Here is a 20377-nt window from a genome sequence, read left to right as displayed (position 1 = left end):
AAGAACTTACGACAACGTTATTTGTTACTGTTTCAACTGAGGCGATGTTTACAAAATGACGTCAGCTCATTTTTAGGATATTTCGAAGACAGTTCTTTGTTTCTTGTGATAGCCGGTCACTCTTTAAGTTTAAAAGATTCACCACTTAAGAACTTACAACAACGTTATTTGTTACTGTTTCAACTGAGGCGATGTTTACAAAATGACGTCTGCTCATTTTTAAGATATTTTAAGGACAGTTCTTTGTCTGTCACGTTCGGCCGGACGTGCCACGGGGCCTGTTTGACGTCCGTGCGCGTCAGGGTCTGATGGAATGTCGTGACATTTGCGGACAGTCACCACGTTTTTCTTTACATCTCACCTGGTCAATAGACCCCCTCCCCACCTCCCACCGGCACAATCCCACCTTTGTGGACCCGTATTAGCCCCCCTGTCGCCTCTTTGTGTGGAGTTTATTAAAACGTCGGCCGCGATTGTCAGGGCCTACTAAACGGTCCTCCCTGGTTCAATATTACCGGTCTATTTGCCGTCAAACGGGCGTGAAGTGGTCAAACAAGGCGGTAATTTGTTAGGGTTGTGTACGGGCGCTACGGTGCCCTCCCTTGTCCTGTTCGCCCTCCGCTGTGGCCCCGCCTAGCTCAGTGTTTAATTGGTTTGTGTGTGTGCTTGTGTGTGTATGTGACAAGACTAACGGAACACAAACACCGCCATTCGTGTGGAGTCCCGTGTTTGCTAGCCCTGTTTATTGATCGGCATGGCGTCGCACGGAACGGTTCGCCCTGCTGGCCGGAGTCGTGTGCACAGCTGCCCGGGGTAAGCTCTCCAGTCGTACGGTGGGATCTAACGAGCCATACTGATACCCCCCTCCCTCACCATACTACCTAATGATGAGTGACTTAAAGAGAGTGTCTCAGGTGCTTGAGAGCCGAGCGGAGCGAAGCCCGCAGCCTGGCTTGCCGGGCATCCAGAAGAGGGGGTCTACAGGGTCATCGCGGGCGGTCAGCTTCAGTTTGGGCCCGCCTAGCTCGCGTAGGGGTACACAGACCAGTCTACGATCCAGGCTACGCTCGTACGACGAGTCCCGCGTCAACTTGGACTTGTCCACCCGCATTACAGCAGGCGGAGTCAGGAAATATTCCCAGGAACCTGTCAGAGCGAGCGCGGCGAAGGGTGCCGGTGGTGGGGCGGCGAAGAAGTACTCAGTCCCCGCGTCCTACCGAAGATACACCGCCCCGAGTCAGCCAAAGACACGGTTACCCTCCACCTCCATAGGATTACTACAGCGGTACGGACACTACGATCTGTCAGACTATGTGGGTATGCTACGCTACTTAAGAATTAACAGCGCTAAAAGAAGGAAATTCTTGAAGAAACACCGTCTTCCCTCCGCCACGGAGTTCTACCCGGAAGGAGAAGCTCCTCCGGAGGAGTCCGGAGAATCGGAGGAGGAGGAGGAGAGAGGAGAAGTTTTACAGGTAGAAGACGTCAGAGTCAAGAAACCACAAGTCAGGAAAAGAAACAGACAAAAGGTACGACACTAATTGGCTGTTTATAATGTAGAAAAGGGTCAAATACAGGCTAAAGATCTGTTACACGCGGAATCTTCTTTTCAGACAAGCTAAACATCAATATTGGTAACACGGGGCATCTTTTCAGACAAAACTAATTCTTTAGATTTTCAAAGTATATCAATCGTAAGTATGTTTTGAAGTTACTACACCTGTTGTTGTCGTGTTTTGGTGGATAACTAGGATGAATCGACAAGAAATATTTAGCTTATCTAATATAGTAGCTATAGCAGCAGAAAACATTCGGCTGGGTATTTTCTACCCCAGTGCATGTCCTCTTTAGCTTTAATTATAACACAAATACTTGTATCATACATAACAAGTTACAAGCAACACTATACAAAACACTACATTTTATAACCATTATGGCGTTACCTGGAGATGTCCAGGTGTAGAAGGAATCTACAAAACATGTACTAGCTGTTTTCTAGTTTTTGATTAAACTTAATCGTGCGTTCAAGCAAGAGGAAAGATTCCAACAGCAGCCAACCGTTAAATCAACACCAACAACGGAAGTGCACATGGTAAAGCTTGGGTTCTCTCTGTCTGTTTTGTAGGGACCGCATTTTACAAGTATTTCCTACAATTGTTCAGACAGACGGTCGCGACATACGCCATTTAGGATCAGCTGGACACATTACACTAATACAACAGGCTTATTATGACAGCAAGTTATGACATTACGTCGTGGACTGTCGCGTACCTGTATAGTACAGTCGAGATTCAGATATCCTGTGACAGGAAAAGGTTGTTGTAGTCTGTACAGCCTTGTCGATGACAGGTTCTGTCATCGCCTTGTTGCATGAAAAACTTTGAATAGAATCGTGCTACGAATGTGACACTATTGCCTTTAGCACAGCTACATGCAGTGTTACGAAAAGAGCACCACAAAACTAAAGAAACTTGCAGTTCTCATAATTTCTTTGTGGGAATACATGGTCAGTAACAAAATAAACAAACAAACAAACAAACAAACAAACCTGACATTACATAGAGTAAGTGTCAAAACTACTCTTGTGTAATGTTTGTGTGAGTGTATTCTAACGCACTCTTAAATGAACTTTTCTTCGTGAATAGTGTATCAGTACGTTAAAGTTGAGGTAAAGTTTCGTAACGGTGCAGGGTGGAGTGTTTGATCTGTATTTGCTGACTTGTGTATTTTTCTCCATCCGGGGGATTTGCCCGTGTTTAACCATGTCACCACGGTCCGGTGATTGCTCCGCTGAGGTGTTAGATTAAAACCCCCAGTCTCTGCGGGACGTTCGTCTGTCACCGACTGTCGTCTGCACCAGATGAGTTTCGGACAAGTCCAAAAGCATGAAGGAGGAGGCTGGAAATAGAACGAAAAATAGGGTTTAGGCAAATGATTAGGCTGGAAAATTAGGCTGGAAAATAGAAAGGAAAATAGGGTTTGGGGGCAGACAAATAGAGAGAGATAGACAGGGAGAAAGAGAGAGAGAGAGAGACAGAAGGAGGACGCCAAGTAAGATATAAATAAGTGAAACTCAAGAGAATCGGGAATAGTATGCTACAACTGACTGAAGAACGAAGCTCAGTGACCGATGAAAAGCTTAATGTTTAAACAAAATGATCACGTCGATAGGGTAATTATGTTCAAATAGAGTCGACTGTATCATTAACAAGAACAGGACTGATCTAGTACTGAAAGAGTACGTATTGCCGTATCCACAAAGCCATTCCACTAGTTAGAATCCGTTAAAAACGCCTTACCTAAAGACAGACAGGTGTTTTTCCAAACAGCCACCTGTCCCCAGGTGAGGTGAACACCAGGGTAAATCTGATACTTTAATCCACGTTAATCCCAACGTTAGCTAGTGATCCCACTAATACAACTTCTGACATTGTTAAAACCTTCCAAAGTCACCTGGCTGGTATAGATTAGCAAGGATCAATATGATTGATCCAGTAGTACGTTCTGTTGTGCCGATAACTCCTGATCAAATGGGACAAGGCTTCTGCGAACGTTTCAGGCTACAATTGTAAGTCCGGATGAAAACCATTTTCTCTGTAGAAATAGGCCAGAAGAGTCTGTTACAGAGCTGGTAGGTATGTTAAAAATAGATACATGTAGCAGTTTATTTAAAGTCACATGGACAAGGCTGAGGTCAGACCATGGTGTGCAGCTGTCGGTATCTCACGGGTACCGCCAGTCTATCTACATGTCGTTCATGTGTACGTTTGACTGAAAATCTAAATTTTTGAAATAGCAAAGAATTCTAAAAATGCCTCTATCGGACCCAAATCCATTGACTTAAACTATGCACAGAAGTGTTGTTAAAGTCTTAACTGTCGGATACAAGTTTAGTTTGCACAGGTTCTTAGCAAGCCCTATTACCAGTTATTTTAGTGATAAATTCAGTTATTAGTATGAGAGGGACCATAAATTCGGAACGGTGGTCCCGCAGCTGTGTCTATACTTCTGGTCACTTTCAATGTGGTAAATCATTGAAGCCTAATGTCCCAAAACCTTTCAAATTATATTAGCCATGAATATCATATGTTTAGGGCTGTATGCTCTTTAATATTAAAATATCGAATGGATTATGCGTTCTGTATGACCAAAAAGCTAGTCACCTATACCATGAGCAGATTCCTATGCTTTTGGCATATGATCATGAAATTTTGAAAGCCCACCAGCTATCCATGACTAGAGACGGGGGACGTCACAGGCTATCTTGCCTTTTTAAAAGACAGTTCACGTCACACAGTATTTTAGAACCACGTGTCAACAATTTGCATAATTATAGGATCCAGTCATTTCTTAAAACGACTTGGGTTGCATAGTATGTAAAAGATTGGTAGAAAGTTCTTTATGTGGGATTTAAAGATTTTGAATCTGTCTCTTAAGCGTAATGCTGTTTAGAAAAACGAAATTTGCGCCCGTTACAATCAAACCTTTTTAGGAGCTGTCTAATGTTGAATTTATAACATTGCCCTTTGACCACAAGAGTTCAACGGCTCAACAGTCCCCCCATATATCAGCGATCAGCAACAATATAACACCGGCTGATCACCCTTAAGAAGGCATTTACACCGTCGCTATGGCCACGCCAGACCATTGTGTCGCTATTTTTCGAAGTTTGTTTGCGCGGGGTCAAAGGTTAGGGTCGAGTCAACAACATACCGAAGTGAAGAACATGTTCAAATACGCCAAGTGGGGGCTGCGCGGTCACTTGGCCCGGTAACTGTGGTTAGAGTGGCGGGCACAACCGTAAACTCACACGGCGCTGTCACTATTAGGAGATTGGGTTGGCGGATGGAAGGGTATCCAGTTGTATGGTGTTGGCAGTTGTATGGTGTTGGCATTCTCGGCACCTTTAAGCAGGTGTTCCCAGGTGAAACCTGATATTGAAGGCAGGTGACGTCTGTCAGGTGTTCAAAGGTGAAGCCTGGTATATTTCTAAGTCTGATGGGGGTTAGGAAGGTGCTAACACAGGTGGGCGGTGACAGGTGTCTAGCGTGCAGGTGAAGTTGCAAAAGGGGAGGTCTGACAGGAGTCATAACTTCTGGGCCACCACTTGTCTCCCCAAATTATCATGATTGGCAGTTGAGGACCTTTAAATCGTTTGCGTAGTCATGGTAACGGATGCCGTTGCCACGGCGACCCATGGACCCCCCAGCATGTGTTTGATGTAGATAACCAGTCATAAAGGAGTCACCAGTTTTCATAATGGAAACATCATTAGCACTGTTTTAATGAGGAAATAGCACACATTATAGCCTTCATGTTCGTTTGTTAAAAGTACAACCTTCAGAAGGAAAAATGGCATCAGAAGGAGTGCTGCCCTGTTGTAATTTATATATATATATGGTGATATATGATTTGTTATCGAGTAGGTCAAAAGTCAGCTGACACATATGTTCGACAGGTTACTGATATGAGTCGTTTGACCTTTAATGTGTTTAACTGATATGATAACTGACGTATTAGCTGTTTGTTTAAATTATTGCATTCCATACAAAGGTGTGACAATAGAGAACCTTATTTGATTGTCATTAATGTCATTCCTACTCTAGGTTTTGAATTAATAAAGCTGAAGCCAGTACAGAGAGTGACCTTATCATTATGTAAAGACTTACGTCATATCGTCAGAAATTGAAAAATAATGAGGTGGACGTATCTCATAGCATAGGTTTGAAGATACGGCTGGTAAAGGCTAAATGATAAGATAAAACATGATTAAAATGATAATTGAATTATAATGACCTCCTCCAGTGTTCCCTCTGATGACCTTCATTGTCCTTGTCCAGATTCTATGGCGGCCGCCATTTTGAACCAAATGGAAATGCGGATTGAAGTAGTTTGCCAAGGCTTGAAGAACCTATGTATTCTTAGTCTGGAGGACAGGCTGTCTCAAGGGATTTCTCAGGCTAGCTCCTCGGCTCTTGGGCCAACATGCTCCGAAGAAATGTTGTCATGGCCCGAGCTCAAGCTCAGCTTTTTAACGAAAAATTTATTTGGTAAATTTACAGTCTGGCTTCTACCGTAATATATTCTTGACCAAGTCGGCTTGAAAATGATCACTCTAGTTGTAATCTTGAAGTTATAAAAGTTCTGATTAACAGACCTGTTTTTAACTGGTTTGAATTTATAGACTGGTTTACAGAACTTATCTTCATAACCATCTGTTCAGAAATGGTTTAAGAACAGGGTAAAACTTCCCCAAGAAAGACTCACTTATGTTTATAGGTGAAAGCTCTGGATAAACGTTTTCTCTATTTACTGTTAACAAGACTTTAGCTAAGTCCTATTGTGAAGGTTCTTGTTGACTTGCAAGACTAAACTGTTGTGTAAGAAAAAAATCTCATTTGCGTGAAAGCTCAGAACATACGTAAGTGTCGCTATTTGTTAAACTGGTGACCCCAGGACTCACACAAAGTCTTATTGTAGAGGGTTTCTTTAGGACAAACTATTTCTTTAGTGGGTCGTGTTTGTGTTTGAGATCAGGATGTGCGTAAGTGTGTCTGTTTGTTAACTGGTGAACCTAGCACACTAGTGACGTCACGGTCGCGAACTCCTATAGTACACAGACTGGAGCCCGCATTTCCAAGCAGATGCATGGTTTAGGTTGTCTCTGTACACCTTTCCATTATTTGGGGGCCTCTATGTTGAATTTTCAATTGTCTTACCCCTCAAATAATCCACCAGGCCAAAGACAAGTAATTGTCCCCTGAATACACCAGTAAGTATTATGGAAGCAGACGTTTGAGCCTCTCTTGGTATCAGAAAATCATGCGTTTCAGAATAACACACCACACACACATACACACACACACACACACACACACACACACACACACACACAAATCGTCGACCATTAACACAAACGACATTTCTAGCATAAATCCCGTTATATTTCTCCAAGCAGACGTTCCGGCTTCTCTGAAATTAGATTATGTTACTGAGAATCTTCGATGTTAAAAAAGGTTACGGTCTTCCACCCCAACATCTGCTTAGAGATGAAGCTGACGTCATCAGTTCTCACACAAAAAGGCTCAAACAGAAGACCAGCAGCAGCAACAATGTGTCCACCTATATCAACACTTCAAAACAAACACCCTCCATCATCAATCAGCTCGGTCACAGATCTGTTTTGTTGGATTTCAAGGGCTATGGTTTTGTGTGCTTGTACAATATATCGGTAGTTTTGTGTAATTTTGAATCGGTAGTTTTGCGTGTTTTTGTCACTGCAAGTTTGTTAATTTGTATTTGTAGTTTTGACTGTTTGTGCCTTCATGTATTTTTGTGTTTGTATCTGTAGCTTTGTATCTGTAGTTTTCTGTGATTGTACCTGTAGTTTTGTGTGTTTGCATTTGCAGTTTTGTGTGCTTGTATCACTTAAGTTTTGCGTGTTTGTATCACTATTATAGAATATTATATAGTTTTGTGTGCTTGTATCAGTAGTTCTGTGTGCTTGTGTATCTGTAGTTCTGTGTGTTTGTGTCTGTAGTTTTGTGTGTTTATATCCATAGTTATATGTGTTTGTACCAGTTGTATGTTGAGTATAACACACACACGGCAGCGGCACACAAAAAGGCCTTGCCCCACCTAAGTCCACTTCTAGGCTGTTTTGATCCCATGTTTGTGTTGTCCGTGATGCGGTGAGAGAGAACGTGTGTCCACACCAGCACAGATCCGTTCAGCCGTGGAGAAAATTGTCAGAGAACCACACAACTCTGTTTGTTTAGCGCCGCTCGCGAGGGCTTTTCTGTGTTACCTTTAAAGGTCCTCGTAAAAAAAATGTTATGATTTCACTAGAAATGCCAGAAAATGTGGAGAATAACGTACCAGTACTGCAATTATGTTAAGTTTTTGCTGATACATCGTATGTATGTATGAATAGAATTTTATACACTGTAGTCAGGTCTTAAAAAATAACAGAAATCTTTCAGAGACAAAACATGTTGAGTTATGTTATGACGGGTTCAATTGCAGTTATTCAACCGTTGTAGCCCCCCGCAGGTCGTGCGCGCACGTATTCACCTGTTGTCAGGAGTAACAAATGTAACGTGCGCGCTCGAGTGGTCATACAGTCTGCTTCTGCGAAACCAGACGGGCAGCTGCCTAGTTGTCGTTTGATCAACCTTAGCTTGCCAGCGCGATACTGGAAAGAGTTGCTATCCTTAGGAGGCTCTTGTATTGTACTTCAGGACGAGAAAGTCTGGAGAATACCGTAAGTTGGATTTTTTTTTGTGCGTTCATAGTTGAAAAGTGTACGGCAAGACTTTGCTCCGGGATCCCGACCGCTCCACAACCAAGGTCCAGGACGGTGCTGGGTTGGGAGTAGCCCGGAATCCATTTTGCCTTGGCTCATATTCGCTCGTCTGATTGCATTCAAGCAGAACGTTCCCGATATTGATTTTACATAATTCATATAAAGTCAGCTGGCAAATACAACATTGTAAAAAGGATTGCTTTCCTTAGAAACCCTTCTACGTCGATTTTGTGCTTCAGGAAGAGAGGGTCTGGAGAATACCGTAAGTAGGATTTTTTGGTGTGTTGAAAGTTGAAGTCTGCACGTATATTGCGCGTTCAGGATCTTCCCCGACTTTGCTCCCGACTGCTGCCCAACCAAGGTTGGCTCTGGGTTGAGATTTGCATTTGTGGTGTCGGGCGTGGCGTAACTGGTAGAGCGTTCGGCTCGGAATCTATAGGTCCTGAGTTCGATCCCCGCCGTGCCCCCGACGTTGTGCCCTTGGGAAAGGCACTTTACACGACTTTCCTCACTTCACCCAGGTGTAAAAATGGGTACCGTGTATGTGGCACTGTTAATATAAGTTACAAAACTTGAGTGCCATATTGTCCTTGTCTGTCCAAAAGCAAATAGAAAAAAATATATATTTGCCTTATATTCTAGCGCCAGTTCGCTCCTCAGTCCATCAAAGCCAGGCATGACTTTCCCGACTTTGATTTTCATCATTATCAACTTCGCCGCATGTCAGTTTTGGTCACTGACGCGGGCCGTCATCGTTCGCCATGCTGCTCTGCCCGCCGCTAACCGTTGCAGTCCCTCCCATGTGCAACCCATCTCCGCAAGGACTCTCTCAGCAGTTCTTGATTTTACAAAATTCATAGTTGGCTGGCGCATACATCATTCCAGGAATAACTAAAGCAACCTCGCCGACAAACTCCTAACCACCAATGATTTTACTCACCACCAACTCCTTACCATAGTAAGGACCATTGAAGGTCATGAGGCCATGGACGGCTATGTGTGATATGTCACAGGACAAATAGATTGAGTAGAATTCTGTAAGATTAAACTTTACCGAAGTACACGCGGCGCTGTAGCAGCTGTTTATATTACACTGAACGATCTATCACATCTAACCTTTGCACATCTAACTGTAAACGTTGTTTAAATATTTATCTGATTTATTGTGATTAAAAATCTCTTGTGAGGATGCTCATACATCACTTGGTAACAAAGAATTTTACACTGAAATAGTTCTTGGCATAAACGGTAGTTTGAACGAACCTTTTCTGTGTGGTGTTGTAAAGGTGGACTCTCATTGCACTTGGGGCACCGGTGCGGCACTGCGGGGTTCGGTCACTGCGACACTGTTTTGTTATTTTCGAGATTTTCCATAATTTAGACATTGCGTAATACGTAAAAGTATGACTTCGAAGACAACGAAATACGCAAAACGGAATGATAGAATTCGTTCTTCATCTCTGAAATTCATTGAGTCATCTACGAACCCCTTAGCTGGGCCCATGTAGCACACACACGCAGGTACAGTTGGCAAAAACGGGATTTTGAACGCCATTTTTCTGTGTGGTGTCGCAAGTCGCGCAAAAGTTTTAACAATAGATTGAACAGCTACTTGACTAGACCCATATAGTACACACACACGCAGGTACAGGTACCGGTAAGTAGTTTGAAGTGGCCTGTGTGCGGGACAGGTGCGGGATGTGATCACAAACACAAACACGCACATTTGCTCTGTCTCTCCCCTCTCCAAACGTAACCCAAACACAAGCACATTTCACAGTCATTTTAAAGCAATTATCTTGAGAAGGCTTGGAAGGTACAGCCCAAATGTCGACAAGTACGATTGCTTTGACATGTCTTTCTTGTATGCAAGGGTCCGATCACATTAGCCTTACGACAAGCAGCACATTGGGGTCATTATTGGGACAATCTTTGATGCACATTCGCCGTATAGAACTCAGCTGTCTTTTTCAAAGTAGGTTGCGGCAGGACCAACCGGCAACAAGGATCTAAGACAACGTTTTCCCTAACAAGACAGATAAATACATACACGAATACATACAGGAATGCCCTTGGGTGTACGATGATCACACAGTAAGTTTATTTGACCAGAACCTTAACGCAAACTCTAGCTATACAAGGTTGTACTTCTCCCTTTTATGCTGGCCGATCGCTCAGAGGGCCCTTGGGAGCAGCTACTAGTATTTGATACGTTTCTATAAGCATACTGCTTTGTAAGGAATGTTTAGCATTTCCCTCGAATTCCCATTTAATATTTCCATGTCTTTCTTTCCTCCAGCCGCTAGCTCGGTTCAGAAGAATAACCAGAACAGTCGTCATGCTGTCTAAGGCTGTCACCACAGAAAGGTACGTCTATTTTTACATCTAGCTAGTTCTACTTAGAGAAATGTTAATGAAATGTGGTCATGTCAGTAAAGACCTCGTGCGTAGTTTGGGACAGACAATTGGCTCATGATGATAGCTATATATAGTTGTGCTTGTGTCGCACACGTTTCCTGTGACGAAAGAAGTTAGTGGAGATTATTGTCGATCGTCGTTTCTGTCATAATCTCTCTACAGATTGAATAACAAAACAATCGCACCATTCGCACGACAACCATACGGCAAAATTGTATGACAAACATCGTATGACAAAATAACTTATGACAAATGTCACTGCGCGATGAAAATAAAACGTAACCTTGTTACACGTTGTAATGATTAAAACAGATGATAATGAACATTTGAGTCGATCCCTGATCTGTCCCCGCCATGTTTTGACACGACCATGTTGTGTAAGTTTGTTGTTAGATACTTTTTAACACGGAATGTTAATATAAACACCGGGTGTTATCTTATCTCAAAACACTTTGTCGCAATAATTGTTTGACTAGAACGGCAAAACAGAGGATTATTAATGATGGTGTTTGTCCATACACACTCACAAAGTACAAAACGTGTGGAGTATATACACCTGTGTGGGTGGGCAATGTATTTTTTCGGAAAAAGTAAGAAAGTTGGAATATGATTTTACTAAGCATTTATCTAGTTTATGACGTGGCTGTGAGTAAGTTCTTCTAAAGGTAGATGGTTGAGCAGCTAACAATACCACCTCTTGGTAATGGGGCCGAGAGTTTTGTCCAGGGTCTAGCTATATCGGCTGAGGCAGGGCTTCTTCATCTAGGCTTGTAACCGCACGAATCGGACGTAGACGGTCTCGGCAACTTTCCTCATACAATAGGTTTCCGGTCATAGTGAACTGAGAACATTCTTGGGACAGAATAGATTTGTCGTACAAAATTCTGTCGGCTTGCAACGGAAAAGACCCATACTAGTCTACAGTTGAAATTCTGTTATAGTCTTCTAAAATCTCTAAGAAACAACGTCATGTACGTTCAACACGAGACCATCTCAAAATTGCAGTAGTTTTGTTTAACGCTATGAGGCGCTTCACCGCTAATACCGCAGGATCAAACAGTGACGCAACTTAAGGTGCTCTCCCACCGCAATATTGTGTCAAGCTTGCGTCACTGCGGGATTCGTTCACTGCGTCACTGTTTTGGTATATTCTCCGATTATATATAATTTAGATATTGCGTAATACGTAAAAGTATGACTTAGAAAACGCCACAATACACAAAAAGAAAGAACATTCGTTCTTCATCTCTGAAATTCGTTGAGTAGCTTTCAAACCCCGCAGTGACGCAACCTTGACACAAGTGCGGTGGGAGCGCACCTTTACAGCGTGGACCAAACAGCCGACAGAACGTTGATGAATGAAGAAACAAATATTAGTTCTTCACGCTTGTCTTACCACTAAGCCGACCTGCGTCACAGGTGGCCACAGGAGGTCTTTTATCCGGGCATGTTTGCTGCATTTCTGAGAAGTTGACTGAAACGCGATGCCCAACAAACTGTGTCAAATCGTCGTACAAAATCATTCTGATAGTCTGTTTGGCCCTATAACTTAGTACATTTTGTATAATAGTTATTTTGTTCCTTAATTGTTGTTATGAAGTACGCGCAGTACAACTTTATAGTGCACATCAGGGGGAAATGGCTTATTAGACCACACAAAATAATGTACATTGTTGTAGTGAACTACAACAATGTACATTATTCCCATCTCATCTCATCTCTCAACACAGAATTGAACAATGAAATTCCACAGAGTAACCACAATTAATTAATTTTACATTTAGGCTGCTTTCAGTCGTTAATCAGGGCGTGTATAACGCTGTATAATGTTGCTACTTCTTGCTGCATGCTGTCCATGTTGTAAGAAAAAATATTGCCCCAAACGTCGCTTTTCATGAAACGTTAACAAATCGTAATTTTGTCGTTTCCAGTGAAGAAGACGAGAAGCAGAAGAAGCCGAACATGAAGTCGTTTGCAGAGTTCCAGTATGAGATAGAGAGCATGATGAACAAGTCTGGACCGGCTTTCGACCCGAGCTACTACAAGGCTAGGAAAGAGGTGAGATAGCCTAGTCAGTTTAGTTAGAGATAGCATAGAGGTCTACTTGTTGGGAAGCTCGAGATAGCTCAGATTCTAGAGTTAGACTTGTAATGATAGTTCGAGATAGCTTAGCTCCAGATTTGATAGGACAGTTCGACAGTAATATAGCCCAGAATCAGACTACATTTGGGGCAGATCGAGATAGCCTGGAGTCAGACTTGTTCGGATGATACCTTAAAAACAAATGTTTCCGTAAATGCATACGTCATGCAGATATAAAGGTTTAATGATAGGGCCTAGGGAGGGACGAATGTCCATTGAGCTAACATAAAACGTCACTATATAAACACAGTAAACAAGTGTCCATTAGTGAAAACTTCAGAGTATAGAACTTCTTGCCTATTGACCTTAAAATTCAGAAGACAGCAAATGTCTTGAAAGTGTTACAATGCTCAAGAGAGAGCCTAATCTGTTACCTACGTCTGCAGGTGTTTGTGAGTGACGAGGCGAAGGCGATCTTGAGACTGGCGCCGGAGGACCGAACAGAGGAACAGATTCAGCTGGTAAGCAGGGCTCCTAATTATATAAACCTCAATATTGATTATGACTCCTTTATCCAGATTGGTTCCTTCTGTTCCTACGTCTTGTGTTGCATGTTGATTGGCAAAAAAATGTCCAATCTCATTGGCCGATGGCTAAGTCTCAGAACATGTCCTCTATTCAGTTCAAGGTATTTATACTCTTATTAGTCGTACATATTTTGTTTGTTGTTGTAAGTTGTAGAACAGGTACCATGTGTTACGTCGACGTTTATTTTGTACATGTGAATTTAAAACATTGCGGGTCAGAGTTGTAGGATAGTTCCATGCCTCATCCCATGTAGAAACATTCTTATATTTCTTGCATTGTGCAATTGCAGTCTTTTTATGCATGTTGGCTTACCTATGAGAGATAACAACAAAGAATCACGTTTACTCCGACCAGGCACTGAAGTCTGTCCGCAGCGCGGTGGACGTGTTCTCGGAGTTCCCCATCAAAATGCAGGAGTCTCTCATCAGGGTCGGCTGGTACGAATGGTGAGGAGAAACATGGCTTCGGTTTCTTTTTACATGTCTGTGCGTATGCCTGCCTGTCTGTCTGTCTGCCTGTGTCTGTCTGCCTGTCTATGACTATGTGTCTACCTGTGTGCTTCTGTGTATCTGTCTGCTTGCTCATGGTGTCTGTCATGGTGTCTGTCATCCTGTCTGTCTGTCTGTGGGTCTTTCCTTTCATGTCTTTGTGCCTGTTTGTCAGTCTGTCTGTGTGCGTCTGTGATTACAAATAAAATGCAGTATACGTTACGTGTTATTATAGATCATCAATGCTGCTGTACATGCCTGTTGATTGGAGGTACCAAAGTAAATCTGGATAAGAGGACAAAGTCTACCACTTCTGGATACCTTGTTTATTTACGTATTTGTTTCTTTTGTTTGTATCTGCGCAGTTTCGACCCGAAGCGCGTGATCATCCGCCAGGGTCACATCGCTGAGAATTTCTACTTCATCCTGTCCGGCACGGCCGTGGTGACGGTCATCTCTCGGGACGAGGACACGGGAGAACCCAGTCTCAAGACGGTGGCTTTTCTTAAGAAGGGGAACAGCTTTGGGGTAAGCCTACTACTGTCGTCAGTTTGTTTGTCTGTTTGTTCGTTACGGCGTGGTAACATTCGTCGTACGATTTTGATGTAGCAACCACCGACAATGACTTAAGACGTCGTTTTTATTGATCAGTAGAACTGCCGTAATCAGTGCACGTGGCATAACAGTTACTGCGGGGTGTTTGGCCCAGACCTGGGTTCAAATTCTGTCATGCTGCTGATGTCGATCTTGGGCTCTTGGTGTAAAATGGGTCCCTGACATCGGCTGAGGAGGTAAAAGGTGGTGAAAAGATAGGGTTGGGATCTGTGCCCTAGAAAAAACACAGTTGATAAAAGGCTACTACTCATAAATCTTCGTAATAAGACAGTCAGACGGATTCTATACGACACATGTACAACTTTCCCAAGAACAGTTTGTGAACGTACGACGATCGCACAACGAATATGGACGCGATTTAACGAGGACTTGCTTTCCAACAGGAGTTGGCCCTGATGCACCAGTCCAAACGGAACGCCTCTGTCATCTGTAAGGACACCGTCTCACTGCTGGCTGTGGGCAGGGAGGTGAGGTTCTCGATATTTGAACATTTTTACATGATTATAAACTCCTCCGTTTGGGTATCTGGCACATCAGCGACTAGCTGTTAGAGCAATTAAGCCAAGCAATCTTGAAAAATTACTTGTGATTGAGTACGTGCCCGCGCCAATTCATTCTATGCTTGGTTTTAGTCTCAGTTTTTGCTTCTAAGATGGCCGACCATGATGTCAAAAATAAACATGGCGGTGCCCATAGATCGAGGCGAAACAGAATAGGTTTCGTCATATATAGCTTCAGCAATGCACGCACTTTTAGTTAAACAAGTACGATTCATAATATGGCTTTCTTTGTAGTTATCTTACGGATATAAAAGTACTAGTAAACTACATATGCACAGCGTCTGTCTCATGATCATGAGTGAGTTAGCGAGCGAGTGATGGACCTCACATTATTTAGTGAATAACGTCTGTGCCCTTTTTCCGCACACCACCCAGGATTTTGTCAGCATCTTCATGCACGGCACCGGCAAACCCGACGGCCGGGAGCCAGAACACGTGCGCTTCTTGCGGAAGGTGCCAGAACTGCAGGGCTGGCCTGTGGACAAGCTGCCCCAGCACAACCCAGACGTGTGCCTGTACACTTTCTTCAGGCGGGGTCTCGTCATCTGCAAGGACAGCAGTATGGCGGACAAGATATACGTCGTAGTAACGGTGAGTCGATTGAGTAATATTCTGTATTTTCTCAGCTGTAACTTCGAATTCCCTCCATGACATCGTCGACAGTCTGTAGTGGTCCCTTCCCTCAATCGAAAAAAACGCTAGGAAGCGCTATGTTTGTTTGTTTGTTTATTTCGATCTCCAATTAGAGTTACAATTATTATCATAACTCTATTCTTCCTGGAGTCGTCCATCAACATTACAAATTAAAACCATCAAATAACATAAAGTCAACAAAAGTACATGTATACTGTATGACATAAGAAAAACTGAAGTGAACTGATTACAAAAATGTATCATAAACTCAGTAAACAGAAGTAATGAGGAGGGGTCAGAGGTCAAAGGCTATAACATAAGTAACAAAACAACAATCGTTGAAACCATAAATAAAATAACCAAATGGGTGTAATTAACAAAGAAAATATCCACAACACAAGTCAATTATCTACATCATATCAACATACAAATTCATCTACCACCAATCCTGCAAGGGTTTGTTTGTGTTGATTTTTGTCCGGATCCAATTCACAATGTGTGTTTTGAAAATGGAAGGTGAGGTTGCTTTCATTTGTGGTGGGAAAGTGTTATATGACTTGGTGCATCTATACAAGAAGGTCCTTGTCAAGGCCGCAGTTCTTGGCTTAGGTAATCTAAAACCACCACTTGTCGCTATGTCACCCGACTTGTCACAAACTCGTATAACGTTAAATATTCTACTTTTTCTTGTTTTCTACAGGGCCGTTGCCGAGTCTTGAAGTCCCTGCGACCGACCACTCCACAGTTTTCATCAAGAAGGAGAAGAAATGTACCAACAGACTTTTCAGGTTCGACTACAAATCGTTTTTATCAGAGAGCGGGGGAAAGTTCCTGGTCCTAACATGAAACTTAATACATGTGAATAAAACAAAACATGATGAAGCATTTGATGTTTAAGTAAAAACACTTATGTGGCCTTATGTGGCCTATGTAGACTAGTCTACCGGCCTTCTTCAATCTGTCTTGTAAAAGCGACCATATGCCAGCCTTGACCCATTGCTGGTCACGTGTTCTGAGTAGCCGGTCATTCTTTCTGAAGAGGGTGGAAAAATGAGCGATCGGAAACTGAGTGTCAGTATGTATGTTGAAACAAAGCCATGCTTGGTACATTTTTTTTCGTCCCCTCCCATAGGTCCTTCCCTCAGCCCACGGTCCGTTGCCTCCTCTGCATCAGACGACTCCGAGGAAACAGCGCCGGCCTCCTCATCGAGCCGCTCCAGCGACCCCCTACGGGCGTACACGTACCCTGGCCCCGCCCGGAGACGGCAGACCCGCTCGGCGACCAGGCCCCGCACAGACAGCCCCGGCCTGCCGCCCATCTATATGAAAACTCCCATGACAGGTAAGCGGGATTGACTACACTGATTAGATTTGAAAATGTAAAATGTAAAAAAGGCAACCTGTAAGTTTCTGCGAGCTTACAACGTAAAGCCATCATTGACCTTTCACTCAGCTGCCCCAAAATATCCAGAAAATGTCGTAATTAACCCCCCCAAAGCATAGAAAAGTCAAATCTTTGTATTGTTAAGGTAGCAACACGGTGGATGAAAGAGCTACGTTTTTGTTTGTTTGTGTGCTACTTCGGCATCAGATCCGATATCAATGATGAGTGTTGACTTCCATCTTTTCAACTTTCATCTAATGTCTTCAATCATCTCATCTCAGGTCTACCAGAAGACGCTTCGTCGCACAAACAGCAGCTTGAAGAACTCTTTAATGAGAGACTAACGATATCGGTAAGTCTTAAGTAATAAGCCAGTTCACAATTGGAAGTGCGCATATTTAGTGTGATGCGTTGTTGGTAAAGGCAAGTTCAATCTTTAACCTTTGCCCATAATACAACACCCTGTGAGTATTCATGACTAACAACGATAGTCAACAAGGTGTTTATTTCTAGAGTTCAGAGATGAAAGTACGAAGTGCGAGTTTTATAGCGATAGAATATAATTTCAAGATAATTAAATTCAAGATAATTAGGGTGTATTCTACTGAAACTCACGTTTTCCTTTGTTTCTCTCTCTCATTCTTCATCACCATGACGACACAGCAAGCCAAGAGGCGATCCGTGCTTCCTGCGTCAGAACGGACGACCCCTGACCTCTCACACCAGGACGATACCATCTCCGACTCTTCGGGGGACAGTGAAGTGTTCATCCAAGTGCAAACACTAAAGGAAGGCGACGTCTTTGTAAGTTACTCATTTAAGAGCTACATGTGGTCCAATCTGGGTACCTTTTAAGTGCATATTGTCTTCAACATGTGGTGTCTGTCTTCTTAATTTTGAAAATAACGCAAGACGGATTCAAGTTAGGTGTCCTCTTGTCTTCAGAAGAATAATCTAATACCTATTGCTTATATCACGTGACCTTACGGAATTGTGACGTGACAACGGGTCAAAGGTAGTTGGAAGTCGGTATCTTCTCCCGTCAGAGCACGTGACCACAACGTTACAAGAATACACCTAATATGATCTACATATCAACAGGGATGAGTTTTCATGCTAGAATTATCAATATTTTTTTAACTTTCAAACTAAATTTAGTAACATAAGCTATGGGTACCATTAAAATCAGTTGTTCAGTTATTGAGTATAATTACATACCATTATGATTAATTGGTATGCTTTTGTTCCAGGGCCTAGTAAACGTGGTGTTCAGCCCTGCGGAGGGGGGTACCGGGATGAGTCTGGTGTCAGACGGCGCGGAGTGCATCCTCATCTCACGGAAGTTCTTCGAGAAGCATCTTGACCTTGACATCCGCAGAAAGATTAGGAGCACGGTAAGTATCATTTTGTTGTGTGAGGTGCCATTTATCAACCGCTCAGTTGGCCGTCTTGGTCTCGTGGTGAATATAGTCCTTTAGCCGCACCTGGGGCAATCACTGTCGTATTGAGGTCACCTGTTATCGCCGAATAACAGCCGCTCGAGACCCTTGCGAGTTAGCCCCCGCCTATCAAGTTGTAAGCTCCTCACAAGCCTGACTGCCGAGAGCGAGATGTCGGCCCACCCAATAACAGTTCAGTTCAGTAACAGCCAATAACATAACAGAAAGGCGTGACAGCTCTAGTCTTGTGTGTCTTTGATTGACGAAATTTGCATAAAGCCAACTATCATGGTCAAACTTATCTGACCCTAGAACGGTTCATTTTCCGCAGATCCAGCCGTACCCATCCGAGCGGAGCCTCCAGCAGAAGCTTCAGGACAAAGTCAACTGGGAGGAGTTCAAAACCCGGACTGTGCAGGACCTGGTCGCCAGTAAAGAGCTTGTGTCCTTCATGCAGAACCCCGTCCACTCATAGCAGCAGCACTGGTCTCACGGCTACACTGTGCAACAACGCCCTCTAGCAGTCATGTTTCTTGTATATATGATCTAGAAATGTACATTTGTTGTCATATGTGTTTAAACTTTAAAGGATAGAAATATAAGACTGTACATATTCATTCCATATCCAAAAGAGTATACCTTGAACTTTCTGGCCATATATAAAGTCATACATGGATGACTACTAGAAGGTGTACATATTAAAAATTGTTTAAACTAAATGTCAAATTTTTGTATATATATATCAATTTTGACGGAAAATTTGTATTGGTGTATATATATTCTATGTAAATATACTTATGTAGTCCAAATGACCAAGTGGTCATACTAAACATAACAATGTTGTTTTCATTTAAATCAAAGTATTTTTGTACTTGAAATTTCCAGTCAAATCATGATTAAACTGTAAAGCTAAATGGTTTAAAGCACCAAAGATTATCCAGTCATTGTTGTCTGCAAACGCTCTTGACTGTGTACCTCACTTCGTTACACACGAACGCACGCACATATACATACATTATGTACAGGGGTGACGTAAAAGTTGGCGCCTGCGCCTAGACCCCACAGTGAGCTCAAATAAAAACAAGGCTTTAATCCATTTAAAATCCTATCTTGGTGAGATTTTCTGTTAGATCTGGTCAGCTTTGAAGTGGCTGAGGTTAAAAAGACCTTTTACTTGTTGAATCAGTTGCAAAAATATGACCTTTCTCCATCTCGTTTTTATTTTTTTTTTGCACCCCCGTGAGATAGTGGCACCATCACCAGATAAAGGACCAATCCAAAGGCTCTGATTAGGGGGAGAGTGTCTATCTGTAGACTAGCCGTATAGAAATGTTTACAAATGCGATGGGAATGGACAGAACAGGCTAGCATTTGAGGGTCTACATGAGTTTGCATGTGTTTGTGTTTGTGTCTTTTTTTTTGTGTGTGTGTGTGTGTGTGTGTGTGTGTGTGTGCACGTGTGTGTGTTTGTGTGTGCGTGTGTGTGTGTGCCCCTTTTGGGGGTAAACTGCAACACGATCACAGAGGGGCTTGAATATTCGTTGGGGTCACAAAGGGGTTCTGATATCAATCTTCGCTGAGGTTCACATAGGGGTTTAAATATGAACTTTCGTTAAAATTCACAAAGGACCTTCTCTCTTGTCATGTTCGTGATGGCTCACACGGAAAGTACCCCATATGAATAATTCGCACGAACGTATTTCGTGTTTCTACCTCGAGCTACCACCCCCGAAGGTTCGCTTGTCCCAGAAAATTGGCCTGCCCCTGGCAGAAAAACAACATGCGTCATACTGCGCCATCCCTCCAAATATGGCCATAAATACGCACACTTCTTCAGACTAATCATGGCCTTATTGTCCATATTC

At 42.9% G+C, this 20377-nt stretch overlaps 1 protein-coding gene across 1 annotated transcript; it reads left to right on the top strand.

Moving 5' to 3' along the window:
• The first annotated feature begins 402 nt into the window (after positions 1 to 402).
• On the top strand, positions 403 to 19443 carry LOC118419324. Its single transcript, XM_035825687.1, has 14 exons — positions 403 to 1529; positions 10605 to 10672; positions 12655 to 12781; positions 13252 to 13326; positions 13748 to 13839; positions 14247 to 14409; positions 14880 to 14963; positions 15432 to 15647; positions 16390 to 16477; positions 16729 to 17031; positions 17355 to 17425; positions 17737 to 17877; positions 18324 to 18467; positions 18844 to 19443. Exons 1-14 carry the CDS (start codon positions 885 to 887, stop codon positions 18985 to 18987), a joined length of 2361 nt encoding a protein of 786 aa, XP_035681580.1. The 5' UTR covers positions 403 to 884; the 3' UTR covers positions 18988 to 19443.
• The last annotated feature ends 934 nt before the right edge of the window (positions 19444 to 20377 follow it).

This window comes from Branchiostoma floridae, chromosome 7 (genome assembly GCF_000003815.2).
Source record: "Branchiostoma floridae strain S238N-H82 chromosome 7, Bfl_VNyyK, whole genome shotgun sequence".
NCBI classification, from domain to species: Eukaryota; Metazoa; Chordata; class Leptocardii; order Amphioxiformes; family Branchiostomatidae; genus Branchiostoma; species Branchiostoma floridae.
The sequence above is the reverse complement of the archived record's forward strand: the minus strand, read 5'-3'. Positions and strand labels throughout refer to the sequence as shown.

Coding starts and splice junctions, on each gene's coding strand:
- LOC118419324 (XM_035825687.1), top strand. CDS start 885: ATGATGAGTGACTTAAAGAGAGTGTCTCAGGTGCTTGAGAGCCGAGCG. Junction 13,327..13,747: donor CAGAGGAACAGATTCAGCTG/GTAAGCAGGGCT, acceptor TACTCCGACCAG/GCACTGAAGTCTGTCCGCAG. Junction 17,032..17,354: donor TATGAAAACTCCCATGACAG/GTAAGCGGGATT, acceptor ATCTCATCTCAG/GTCTACCAGAAGACGCTTCG.